This window comes from Indicator indicator, chromosome 30, assembly GCF_027791375.1.
Source record: "Indicator indicator isolate 239-I01 chromosome 30, UM_Iind_1.1, whole genome shotgun sequence".
Taxonomy (NCBI): Eukaryota; Metazoa; Chordata; class Aves; order Piciformes; family Indicatoridae; genus Indicator; species Indicator indicator.
Window position 1 is genome coordinate 6,860,327 of NC_072039.1, and position 12,600 is coordinate 6,872,926.

General features: G+C 60.1%; 1 protein-coding gene across 1 annotated transcript in view; it reads right to left on the minus strand.

The window, feature by feature from the left end:
• Nucleotides 1-2,969: 2,969 nt before the first annotated feature.
• Nucleotides 2,970-12,600, minus strand: part of HIP1 (huntingtin interacting protein 1) — a 42,487-nt gene continuing 32,856 nt past the window's right edge. Inside the window, exons 6-31 of the mRNA XM_054394507.1 lie at nt 12,496-12,572; nt 12,153-12,214; nt 11,914-12,054; nt 11,345-11,402; nt 10,629-10,704; nt 10,113-10,244; nt 9,351-9,448; nt 9,093-9,165; nt 8,556-8,739; nt 8,376-8,464; nt 8,173-8,289; nt 7,983-8,084; nt 7,045-7,239; nt 6,754-6,901; nt 6,522-6,608; nt 6,318-6,425; nt 5,912-6,048; nt 5,711-5,821; nt 5,539-5,597; nt 5,311-5,404; nt 4,851-4,951; nt 4,634-4,739; nt 4,271-4,394; nt 3,985-4,046; nt 3,324-3,435; nt 2,970-3,007 (exon numbers count right to left, since the gene is read on the minus strand). Coding sequence (XP_054250482.1) covers nt 2,997-3,007; nt 3,324-3,435; nt 3,985-4,046; nt 4,271-4,394; nt 4,634-4,739; nt 4,851-4,951; nt 5,311-5,404; nt 5,539-5,597; nt 5,711-5,821; nt 5,912-6,048; nt 6,318-6,425; nt 6,522-6,608; nt 6,754-6,901; nt 7,045-7,239; nt 7,983-8,084; nt 8,173-8,289; nt 8,376-8,464; nt 8,556-8,739; nt 9,093-9,165; nt 9,351-9,448; nt 10,113-10,244; nt 10,629-10,704; nt 11,345-11,402; nt 11,914-12,054; nt 12,153-12,214; nt 12,496-12,572 — 2,664 coding nt within the window. The 3' untranslated portion in view covers nt 2,970-2,996. The remainder of the gene's footprint in view (nt 3,008-3,323; nt 3,436-3,984; nt 4,047-4,270; nt 4,395-4,633; nt 4,740-4,850; nt 4,952-5,310; nt 5,405-5,538; nt 5,598-5,710; nt 5,822-5,911; nt 6,049-6,317; nt 6,426-6,521; nt 6,609-6,753; nt 6,902-7,044; nt 7,240-7,982; nt 8,085-8,172; nt 8,290-8,375; nt 8,465-8,555; nt 8,740-9,092; nt 9,166-9,350; nt 9,449-10,112; nt 10,245-10,628; nt 10,705-11,344; nt 11,403-11,913; nt 12,055-12,152; nt 12,215-12,495; nt 12,573-12,600) is intronic.

The following is a 12,600-nucleotide window of genomic DNA, read 5'->3' on the forward strand; positions in this document are numbered from 1 at the left end:
CTCCCGTCCCCATTCCCGTCCCACCCCTGTGTTGCAGTCCTGAGCTCTGGGTGACCTCATTCTGACCCCAGTGTCCTCCTGTCCCCATTCCCGTCCCAGCCCGTGTTGCAGTCCTGAGCTCTGGGTGACCCCATTCTGACCCCAGCGTCCTCCTGTCCCCATTCCCATCCCACCCCTGTGCCCCAGTCCTGAGCTCTTGGTGACCCCATTCTGACACCCGTGTCCTCCCGTCCCCATTCCCGTCCCACCACTGTGCCCCAGTCCTGAGCTCTGAGTGACCCCACCCTGACCCCAGCGTCCTCCTGTCCTCAACCCTGTCCTTCAGTCCTGAGACCTTGGGTGATCCCATCCTGACCACAGCGTCCTCCCATGTTCAGCCCTGTCCCCGAGTCCTGAGATCTGGGTGACCCCATCCTGGCTGACGTCCACTGTCCTGCCGTCCACATCCCTGTCCCAGACCTGGCCCTCTGTGTCCCCATCCTGACCCACATCCTCCCATCCCAGCCCCTGTGCCCCAATTCCAAGCCATAGGTAACCCCATCTTGACCCCCATGTCCTCCTGTCCCCATCCCTGTCCCCTCATCTTAATCCACTTATTCCCCATGCCATAGTCCTGCCAGGGTGACACTGAAGTCCCCCACCCTGCCCCAAGAAGGGACCAGGGTAGTAGCTTCCTAAAGTCAGCCCTGCTCCTCAGGTCCTGGTCCTCACCTATGGAAGGACAGAGATGATGTGCAGGTTGGTCCTGGAGACAGAGCCAGGAACATGACATCATTATCAAGACATCCCACAGGTCACCTCAACAGCATCTCCCCAAGTTGTTTTTTTCGGGGACACTGAGCACATCCATTAGGGCAGAAGCCCAGAACTTCCATGGTGACACAGGTTCCCTGCTGCCACCCACTCTAGAGCTGGTAGGGCTGGGGCTGAAGGCTTTATTGAAAAATCCAAAACACACAACGTAGTAATTATTATACAATGAAAAAACATAAATCAATCCAAGCTGCAGTGGAGGGGCACCCTGCCACCCCTGCCACCAGCACTGGGGACCGCACGAGGGACACTGTCCCCACCAGTGCCCAGCCAAGATACAAAAAGGAGAAGTAGTAGTTTCGGCTGAGGGTGGTGTGGCCATCCCCAAGCCCCTGCCAGCATCATGACCCCCTCACCACCCTCCAGTGCCACCCCAGCCTGGAGGCCTGAGGTAGTTAGGGGTGCCCCATGCAGGTGAGACCTCCCCTGAAAGATCAGGAATGGTTTTGGGGCTCCCTGTGTCCTACAGGATCAGGATGGTTGGTATTGCATCTGGAGTGGAGCCAGCGAGGGTCAGTGTATGGCTGTGGCAGGGTGTGGGTCCTGAGGTCCCCAAGGTCCCCCGGCAGGCTGGAGGCATGCAGCCAGGCATGTTGGCAGCAGAGCTGGCCGGGGGACATGGGGACACCAGGTCCCTGCATGGTGGGTGGACAGTTGCACTGTCCTGAGCATAGGGGTGGCAACCCCAAGGCCATGGTGATGGCAGGGGGATGCAGGCAGGTCCCACTGTTCTGAGTGCCAGCTGCTGGGAAAGCACATGGTAACAGCCCAGACTGGGCAATGCCACCACTTCCTACAAGAAGAAAGGCCAAATCCTGCATCCCCAAGCACCCTAAGGGGCTGGTCTGGCTGTCTCCTCCTGAGGAAGCAGCAGCAGCCTGAAGGCAGGGCGCTGGCAGCAATGGTGCCAGGCTGGGAAGGACACTCTGGCCCCGCAAAGGGCACCAGCAGGACCATGGGGGTGGCTGGAGGGGATGGGGACATCACCAAGCAGTCTGATGTCACCATCCCTGCCACAGTGAAACGAACTGGGGGGCGCAGAGCTGGCAGACACCCCCCTGCCCTCTGAGCCTCCCACTCCAAGGCACAAAGGTTCCCAGATGGTACCAGCCCCACAGCCACCCCTATCCCTTACAATGCCAGCATTGAGGCCCTGTGCGCCAAAGAGGGGGGTGAGGACACAGGGGTGGCACTAGCCCAGAGCTAGTGGGCACAGGGAGCTGCTTGCTCTGGCTTCAGGGTGCTCTGGATTTGAAGCACCCTGGCTGCCCCTCAAACCCTCTGTGCTGCTGCCCTAGAGCCACCTCCCACCCCCAGGAGCTGGTGGCTTGTGCGGTGGCACCAGGGTTGCCCAAACCCCCGCCCAGCACCTTGCAGAGGGTTTATTGCTGGCATGAACACAGTGATCTGTTGAGGCAGGGCAGCCCAGCTCTGAGTGGGGGTGTATGTGTGGCATTTTGGGGACCCAGAATGGTGGGGAAGGAGCTCACAGCAGCATCCTTCCCCCTGCCCTCCCCACTCTTCTCACCACCGGCTGCTCCCAGCAATGCTGCTGGTACTACTCCAGTCTCACCATCCAGGTTGTCCCATTGGAGCATTTCCCCCTACCCTGCAGTGGCCAAAGGCACTCGGTGCCCCCAGAAAAGGGCGGGGGCACACCTAGCACCAAGCCCAGCAGCACCCCAAAAGCTGGTTCCTGACCCCAGCAGCACCCCTGGGGGCCCTTGGCACCATAGCAGGCTCCTTCCCAGGGCGGGGATGTTTGTTCCGAGCCAGGGACTGGATTAAGGCTGGAGAAGCAGCGAGAGGCGAAAGAAGCCTGTGAGCACTCTCGCTCAGCCAGAGCCGGCTCAAAGAGTTCCAAAAATCTGTGCAAAAACAAAACTAAAGGGTTAAAGACCCCCCTAGAGACCCCTCCCCAACCCCAAGCAGCTCTAATAAATACAGGTGCGGTTTGTGGCTGGCGTCCTGCCGGCGAGGCCTCGCTCCTGGCCCCGGGGTGTCACTGCGCAGCTATCGGTGCTCTGGCGCTGGAGGCAGCTCTCGGCAGGGGGGGATGCGGAGGACATGTGCTTGGGGTGGCTTTTGCACCAGGTTATTGTAGGGCTTCCCAAAAGGCTGCACCCAGCTGGGTCCCACCCCGCTGCTGGGGTGTCCTCTGCGGGCTGCTTCTGCCATGGGCATTACTCCGCCGCTGGAGGGGAAAAGAGAGGGTAAAGGGGTGCGGAGCAATGTGGTGTCCCCAGAATCTCTCTGCCCCATCTCCCTGGGGTCCCATGGCTTCACAGGGTGGCAGAGCACTGTGAGTCCCACAGGCTCTTGCACAGGTCAGGGGCCCCGTTAGCTTTGCCCATGTGTGCCAACTGTCCTCAGGCTCTGCTTGTGCCAGCTGGAGTGAAACCTACTCCTGCTCACTGGCTAGACTGACTGCAGGCAGAGCTTCCCCATCCCACCCCAATGCTTCCCAGGGCAGCTTCCCAAGCAGAGCAGGGCTGGAACCCACTACTCACCATCCTCCTCCCAGCCCTCGGCCACTCCTGCCAGCTCGTAGTGCTTCTTGCGCAGCTCCCCCAGCTTCTGCCGCTCCTTCTGCAGCTGGTTTTCCAGCTCCAGCACCCGCACCTGGAGGGCATCATGCATGCCATGGCCACCCTTCACCCTGGCACAGCACCCGGGAGCTCCAGCTAGACAGAGCTGTGCTGGGCTGGGCACCCCCCTTTCACACCCATTGAATCCCCAGTATTGAGCCCAAAGACAACAGAAGTAGATCCTGTGAGTTCTCCCATGGCAAGCGGTCCTGGGGAGGGGGTCAAGCTCAGGTGGATGCTGCCTGTGTCAGCAGGTGAAGGCAGAGTGGCCATTTGGCATCCAGGGAAGGGTGCCCTATGCCAGGTGGAGGTGAATGCTGTGGGACAGCATAGTGGGCACACAGGGCAGAGGTTGCTGTGCCATGATGAGGATGGCACTGGGGAAGGCTCAAGGACCAACTCCATGTGGCAAACCCATCTGTTCCCTTCACACCTTTGGCTTCCCCCATGAGTTGGTGGAACCTGAGGTCAGACAGCCAGACAAGGTGTCCTGCACCCACCTCTCCCGTAGCCTGGCTAGCCTCTCACCAGCCCAAGCAAAGCACCAGTGGGTGTGTTTCTAAAACATGGGGGAACCTCCTACCTGTGAGTCCATCTCCTGACGCTTGATCTGGGTGAGAGTCATGCTGGAGAAGTCCATGCTGTCTGTGAAGAAAGACACCACCAGCCCACTTCAAGCTCTGCTCCCCAGCTCAGACCCCGCAGCAGCTCTGATGCCACCGACAGCGTCTGCCACCATGGGATGTGCAGACAGTAAGCAAAGGGGCAGCTGCAGGCAGAGACCACCTGGGACACGGCCAACCAAAGACATTGAGTGTGAGGAGCAGAGGCTTCAGGGCAAACCCAGGTTCAGCAACCCATATCCTTACCTTTCTCCTCCACCTGTGACTTCCCAGCCTTGGTGGAGGCCACCACACCAGCTGTGGCCTGGTTGACACCCCGAGAGGCTTGTTGGAGCTTGCAAAGGTTGGCGCTGTCTTTGTCTGCCTTCACCTGCCAGGGAAGCAAAAAGGGGCATGCTCACATCCTGCCAGCTGAGCAGATCACCCCCACGGTGTGGGGTGACCACATGGTGCCCCACGGTCACCACAAACCATGGCCAGGGAGCAGCCTCATTGCTGCCTGCTTGGGGATGGAGCACCTCCCAGAGCCAAGTGCAGGCAGCAGTGGTTGGAGCTGCTGGGCAATGCCGGTGCTGGCAGAGGAGCCTTCTAAAGGCACCAGGCTCCTACCTTGGAGGCTGCTACAAGCTGGGCAGTGCTGGCAGCAATCTCCCGGGAACAGACCATCAGCTCCTCGAACGTCCCCTTGCCCTGCACCACCAGGTCAGCAGCGTCACTGTGAGAGGGCAGAGAGAGGGGCTGGAGCATCCTCCTGCAACCCTCATCCCCTTCCTTTTGGGGACAGCAGGACCCTGCCCTCCTCCCTCCTCATGATGGTAGCACTTACACCATGACAGTGGCACCCCAGCCCACGGCCTTGGAAGCAGAGATGAGGCCCTCGGTCCAGCGGGAATTCTTGGCATAAAACTCCTTGGGGGATGCTGCGCCCTGCCGTGGGGAAAGGCACAGTCATGAGTTGGGGACAAGAGGGTGGCAGGGCCTGGGACCCCTAGGGGAACAGAGTAAGTCAGGGTTCCTTTAGGACGTGTATGGGAGTTGAGGAGAGACGCCCAATCTAAGGGCTCACAGGGTGCCCTACATGGGAAAGGAGATCAGGGACCTCCATGACACCCTGGGGACCACAGGCAGGGCGAGACCAGGGTTGGGGCAGGAGTTCCTGCCAGCTAGTGCTGGTTCCCCAGCATGCCAAGGCTTGGAGCAGCACATCCTCAGCAAGTATTTGGTGACCCTTGACCAGCCAAGTCCCTGCCACCCTGTGCCCTGCCCACATCCCTGCCCTGGCTCACCCGTCCGCTCTCCACAATCTCTCTCTGGAGGTCCTTGGAGGCTAGGACCAGGATGTGGATGGCCTGCATGAGGCCAGTGCAGGAGCCCAGGATCCTGCAAGACAAACCTCACTGAGCCCCTTTGGTGGGGAAGGGAGACCCCAGAGCCGTGGCACAACCACTCCGTCTGTGGCACTGGGCAACATCATGCCTGCCCAGCTCTCCCCAGTGTCCTGGGCAACCACTCACCTCTCATTCACTTCCAGTTTGACCCCAGTATCACCAGCCCGTGCCTTGCTCAGCATCTCCTGGTAGAGAGGGGAGAGGCCATGTTGAGCCCCACTCATGGTTCTGGCTTTGTACCAGTGGTCCCAGCAGGCACAGCACTCGTGGGTGCCTTGTGGCATGTGGTGACCCTCACCTCGATGCGGGCAGATGCTGTTTCGATAGCTGCTGCCGTTGCTGCCATCTCCTTGTCCACCAGGTCACCCAGCTCCTCCTGCTTGACGTCTAGCCCTCTGGGCCGCAGCTCCTGGGAATGGGATGGAAAGGATCATCCAGGTGTGGCACTGCCCCTCTAGCTGTGCCTGCCATGGCCTGACCCCATCCCGCCAGCACCCACCTCCCCGATGGCACTGATCCGGCCCAGGCAGGTTGTCACCGGGCTGCAGTCGGCACCTTCTGCTGTCCCTGGCTCTTGCAGGGCTCTGAGGTAGCTCACAGCCTCGCTGCCGCACTGCTTGCACATCTCCAGCAGACCTGCATGGGCAGGCAAGAGAGGTTGAGGGTACCACATGTGGGGACAGAGGCATCTGGTCCCTGCCCGACCCAGCATCCTGCCCACCTCAGCATCCTACTTGCCCCAGTGTCCTGCTTTCAGCAGCCTGCCCACCCCAGTCCCCTGCCTGACTCAGAATCCTGCCTACCTTGGCCCCTTCCCAGCCTGGCATCCTGTCTGCCCCAGCACCCTGCAAATTAAGTCCCCTGCCCAACTCAGCACCCTGCCCACTCCAACAGGTGGCACTCACGGTCGGCGGGCTCCATGGGGGCCACATGGGAGGTAGCACTGCCCTGCACGAGGGTGTCGCTGACGAGGTGGGCAAAGAGGGCCAGGCAGGGCAGCAACGAGCCCACAGCTGTGATGGGAGAGCAGGCACACACCTCAGCCCCAGCCCACAAGTGCCAGAACTGCCCCTTGCCCCAACCCCACGCCCAGGGCTGCTGGCTCTCACCTGCACGATTGGAAAGGTATTTGCCATGTGCCTCCCGCAGCCGCTCCACACACTCGGAAGCTGCCAGAGTCCTGGACAGGAGGCAATCTGCAGGCATACATGGGCAGGGCTCAAAATGTGGGCATGGCTGCTCTCCATCGCTGGCACAGCCCAGATGACAGCACAGAGCAGGGCTCTGCATGGCAGCAGAGGACTGGGTAATGCCAGGTGTGGCAAGCACCAGGGAACCCACCTGCCGAGCCAGTGCAGCCGATGTGAGCAGGATCCTCCAGGCGACTGAGGGCATCCTGCACCATCCGCTCTGCCTCTCGAGCGGTGCCCTGCAGCAAGGCAAACTGCTCCTCGGCCAGGCGCTGCTGCCGTGCCCGCTCCTCACTCTCCTGCTGAGCCAACATGGATGCCACAGTCCCCACTGTGCCAGCTGAGAATTGCCCCCATATCCCACCACTGCCTCCAGCTCTGCCAAACCCCTGCAGCTCAAAGGATGCCAAGATACCCCATGCCAGCAGTGCCCCTGGGGTACCTTGTCTCTCAGCTGGGTCTGCAATGTCTCCAGCTCCCTCTTGCTGCTCTCCTGCTCATGGCTGAGTGTGTCCTGCAGCTGCTGCAGCTCGGCTCTCAGGGCAGCCATCTCCTCTCCATGCCGCTCTGCTGCCCGACTCAGGCTGTCCCTCTCCTGCTCCAGGCCTGCGATCCGAGTGCTCTGCTCTGCTCCCACCTGGGTGGGCACAAAACAGTGGCTGTGACTGTGCCAAGGGCTAACTCCAGTCTGGGAACTTGTTCATGGTCCAGGCTCAGGCCACCCTGCCCATCCTTGCTTGGTGCATTGCAGCCTGTGCAGATCACAGCCCTGCATCACCCACCACCCATCAGCACCCTGGCAGCACTGACAGCCTTGCCTGGGGCTGGCTAAGGATCCCTGGGGAGTCTTTTAGTTTTTATCAGTGAAAATTCACTTTTATTATGACTCCTGACAGAGGAGCAGGTGAAGGGTGCTGGCTGCTGGCTCTGTCCCATCCTCAACCTGCTGCAGTGTGTCTGCCCACCCTAAGGATGGGCAGATGCATTTTCCTGCCAGCTTCTGCCTTCCACAAAGAGCCTGGAAAGCCCTTCTATCTTCCACAGCCATGAAACACCCTGTGGCATGGCAGCAAGCCCATACAAAGGCTTGTGATGGAATGGTACAGTCTCTGTCTGGGCTTTGCAGTGGGCAGAGCCATCAATGATCCCTGCTGCTGGAGGTGACTCTGCATGTGCCTGCACCCGGGAGTGCTAAACCCCCTGGTATGACTGCCAATCCCATCTAGATGCAGGAAGGAAGAGGACAGGGAGCTGGTTATCAGATTAAAGGTGGGTAACACCTCACCCAAGCACCATGGCGGCAGACAGACCTCCCCTTTGCCCGGGCTGCCCATCCCAGGGTGCTGGTGGGGTTGGTGGTGACCACCCTTGTTTTTTCACCTGTGTGCTGGACTCAAGGGTGCCCTGAAGGACCTGCAGCTCCTGCTTGCTGGCTGCCAGTTCACGTTTCAGTGTGTCCAGCACCTCTGCCTGCTCCTGAGACTGTGGGCAAAAAGAGAGGTTGCTGGCACTAGTGCCCCATGGAGGAGCCCACCGTCCATCCTTGGTGTCCCTTCCCCTCCCTACTTGCCTTCCTCTGTGCCTGCTCGCTCACACGCTGGAAGGAGTCCTCCAGCTCCTTCTTCTCCCGCTCCACATCCCCCTGAGCCTGCCTGGCCACTGTCACCTGCTTGGTGACCTCTGCATTCTGGAGAGGGCAGAGAGGGAGCTCAGCAACCCTGTCAGGGCCATGGGTGGGAAAGGGGATATCAGGGGGGCGTTCAGGGAGCCCACCTTCCGCAGCAGGTCCGCGTGGTTCTGCACCAGCTCGCTGTACTTCTCCTTCAGCTTGCTGTAGCGCTGCTCGTTGGCCTGTGCCCGCCCTGCCAGGCACGCAGAGGGACACTGAGGTGAGCAGCCAGGACTGCGCCCTCCCCCTGCCCGCACACCCTCACCCCGGCTCTCCCTACTCACTTTCGATCTCCGTCAGGCTCCTCTGTGCCTTCTCGGTGTCCTCCCGCTGCTTCTTCAGCTCCTCCAGCTCGGTGCGCAGGAACTCGCTCTCGTCCTGCGCCTGCTGCTTCAGGTGCCGCTGCTCGGCCAGCTCGGCCTCTAGCTCGCTGGCACGGCCCCGCAGCTGCACCGTGCCCCGTGCGCTCTGCGGGACGGCACCGCCGCTGTCGGGTGGCTGCCGGCACCTGCTGGCAGCCACCCGTTGGGCAGCATCCCTCAGAGCCCCAAATGCAGCAATGAGCATGCTCGGGAAGGATGTAACCTCCATCCCTATCCTCGCACACCTGAGGACTCTCCTATGGGCAGGGAGGGCTGTGCCAGGGATGAAGAAGCCATCGGGCACAGGGCAGGACAGACAGGGTCTCTACCTCACCCACCCATGGATACACCTACCACCCCACCAGCCCAAGTCCCAGCGTGAGATGCCAGTTCTCATCCTGCCCCTGGACTGCCACATGGGTGCTCACTGCATGACATCACCAGACAGTTGTCACCCACCTCAGCTTTGAAGCTCTCCAGCTCCTCCTTCAGGGCTGCAATTTCCCCATAAAGCTGCTCAATTAACCGGTCCCTGAGAAGGAGAGACACCAGCTGCCTCCTCAGTGCCACCAGCCATGCTGCTGCCATGGGGACAAATTCTGGGAGAGGAGGTGTCCCCTCTGCCACCACAGCTGCTGTGCCATGGCAGCCTGGCAGGCGGCTGCAGTGCCATGCCAGGGAGGGAGCTCCTGGTGCGACACCTCCAGGACTGCTCACTTGTCATCCTTGTTCATCCCATTCTGGCTGCTGAAGTTGAAGGGGTCGCTGCTGAAAGAGCTGCCAAAGATGTCGTCAAACTTATTGTCAAACAGGCTCTGTGGGGAGAGCAGCATGGACCTGGGGTGAACCCACCATCACCTGGCAGTCCTCATCCCCTCCATGTCCCTGGTAGCACCACCAAGCCAGCAGGGCTGCTGCCTGCTTCTGCTGCCTGGACATTAGGGCTGGATCCCTCCTGCTGCTCCCAGGGCCTTGAACGTGCTGAACACGGAGCATCCCTTGTCTGTCCCCAGAAGATCCCCCAAAGGCATGCCACCATACGCCCCTTCCCCTCCTAAAACACTCAGTGCCTGAGGATAACCCCTGGTGGAGAAGGGCATGAAAACCTAACACAAACACTCAAAGCTGAGGAGTGGTACTGGGAAACTGAACATCTCCAGCCAGCTAGCACTGGAGGGCACCAAACCACCAAAAGAAGCACTGCGAGATGAAGTCAGCCTGCCTCAGACCTAGCAGCACCCACTTGCAACACCCAGCACAGACATGGCTGCCTGCAGTCATGCTCCTCAGCACCCATATGTGACACCCAGCACCCACACAGCCCCCTGCAGTGATGTCCCCAAGCCTCCAAAGCCATCCCAGCTGTCTCAGCCTCCACTATAGCATGGTTTGGGAGAAACAGTCCCAGTTTTGGAGCTGTAGAGCACTCACCATCCTCTCCACAGCCCAGGGGGCAGGGGTAGTGCCAGGGTAGCTCACCTGTGAGGCTGTGTCCATCTCCACCAGGTCTGTGATGGGCTCACTGTCGGGTGAGGACGCCTCGGCAGGGATGACCACCACAGGGCTGATGTGCTCCGAGAGCGCCGAGGCACGCAGGAAATTGGGAGGGTTCTGGTGAGGGAGGGCAGCATGGCAGGGCTGGGAAGGACCAGCATTGCCACAGGGCTTTGGGCATGGTTGGCCAAAATTGTCTCCTGATGCTGAGATGGCTTTGCCTGGACCCATGGGAACGGAGCCAGGATGCAGAAGGATGGATCCCAGAATGGGCTGAGGGTTGCTGTGAGAGGGATCCCAGCTCTGTCCCACAGGATCCCATTCAGGGAGGGATTCAAGGATGAGCCTTATGCCCCACAAGCCCCACATTGCCACTGGCCCTGGGAAGCCAAGCAAGGTGGCAGGGGCCCTTTTTGGGCACTTTCCCAGTGCCACTGGCCCCACTGATGCTGCTGGCCATGGGAATAGTGAGCTTGGGGACCAGGGACCACAGGGTCTCACCTCTGGCAGCTGTGGGATCTGAATCAGCCGCTTGAAGTACTGCAGGTTGCTGGAGCGGTAGAAGAGGTCCTTCAGCCTGCAAGGGACAGGGAGTGGTTAGGGATAGCTCTTGTCCAACCCAGACACCCCATCCCGAAAGTGGGTAGCTCCAACCCCTCATCTGGCTTCAGAAGGGTGTCAGGGGGCCACCACACTGTGCCCAAGGGGATGGCCACGTGTGAGAAGCTTTTTGGTCTGCAAACACACATTGCTGACACATGTCCCATTTTCCACTCTGCTCACCCAACATCCAGTTTGGGCATCCCTGGGGTCTCCCCACTGACAACCCCCCACCACGCTCAGCTTCTCAACCTGTCCCCAGACTTTCATCTCAGCAAGTCAACTGCAAACTGCATTTAAAACTGCAATTAAAGGGCTTGAGGGCTTGAAACCCTCGGGTGTGCCGGCAGCAGCTCAACGCCTCATTAGAATTAATAACGCTGGGGTCTGGTAATTCAATAGTTGTGCATTAGCCAAGCGTCCTGCAGGAAGCTCTAGGGAAAGCAGAGGTCAACACAGGCTGGATTTTCAGAGCCCCAAGCAAGACTGACTCCTGCACTTCCCCTTCTCCATCACTCAGCTGCTGAGCCCTGGCACAGTGACTCAGGTGTCCCCCTGCGCTCCCTCTGCCCTGCGAGCACCCCTGGAGCATTGCTGGCACTGGGATGGGCACTCACTTTCTGAACTGCTCCAGGAAGCGATCCCGGTGGCCCTGCAGTGTGTCTGCTGGCAGACCTGGAAGAAGCAGCAATTAGGAACATCAGCAGGCACCTCCATGGCCAGGAAGGAGTATGGATCAGGGGACAGTCCATTGGCAAAGCCACGTGGGGATGGCCACCCTCCTCCTGGGGTCTGGATGCTCTGGGCTCAGCATCATGCTGCAGAAGGGGATCACATTCACTCCAGACAGCCCAAGGGCAGGGAAAGGCAGTGAGCTGGTGCTCAGGAAGCTGTCACCACAGGGCAAGGTCCTGGGGTACATGGAGTCTGCAGACAGTGCCTGGGAGTGCTCCTGGTGGGCACTGACTGTGGCCAAGAAGAGTTTAGCAGGGCAGGCTCCCAGGACAGCTCAGTCCCTCAGGGTTTGCATTTCCTTGTCCCCTGCCCTGGTAACTTCTTTCAACCCCCTACAGAGGCTGCGAAGGAGATGGGGGAAGCCAATGGCCCAGCCTGAGCAGAGTGCTGACCCCTGTGGCCCTCTCTGTATCCACTCCCTGCCTGAGACAGTGGTGCTGGGGACACTCACAGGAGTGGAGCTTGAAGAGCAGCTTGACAGTGTAGTCGTAGAGGTGGCTGCAGTCCAGGATCACCTGAATGAGAGGCGCCAGGCGGCACTGCCCCGCGGCTGTCACCGACACCGAGCGCGACATGTCCAGGGAGCTGAACACTGCAGGGAAGGGGCAACAGGATCGGTGTCTCACCACCCTCAGTGAACAGAGCTGCTTCCTTAGATGTAGTCTCTGGCAGGGCAGGGTGGGGTCTTACCCGTCTGGAAGAGGTTCAGCTCACACTCCAGGTAGTCAAACATCTCCACTGTCAGCTGAAAACTAGGAAAAAGGGATGGAGATGGTTGAAGAGCATCCCTGCCACCAGCCATGGGCCTCAACCTGTGCCAGATGTCACTTCAGAGGGAGGAGCAGGTGCTCTGGTGTGGATGCATCAATCTCACCCAGGGGTTCTGCCCACTGCCAGCACCTGTGGCAGGGTGGGAGGAAGGTGCAAGGTCCCATCCCCAGCTCGTGGTGCTGCCTATAAGGCTGGGTTACACTGTGCCACCCTGCCTGCAGCCACCCCCAGCCCTCACCTCCCACGCCTGCCCCATGCTCACAAATTGTTGACGTCGTTCTCCCCTGCCTCGTCAAGCTGCCGGTCGGACATCTGGAGATTGCCAGGGAAGCGAGGATTCTGTGTGGGAAAACAGGAGCTGGGAAAG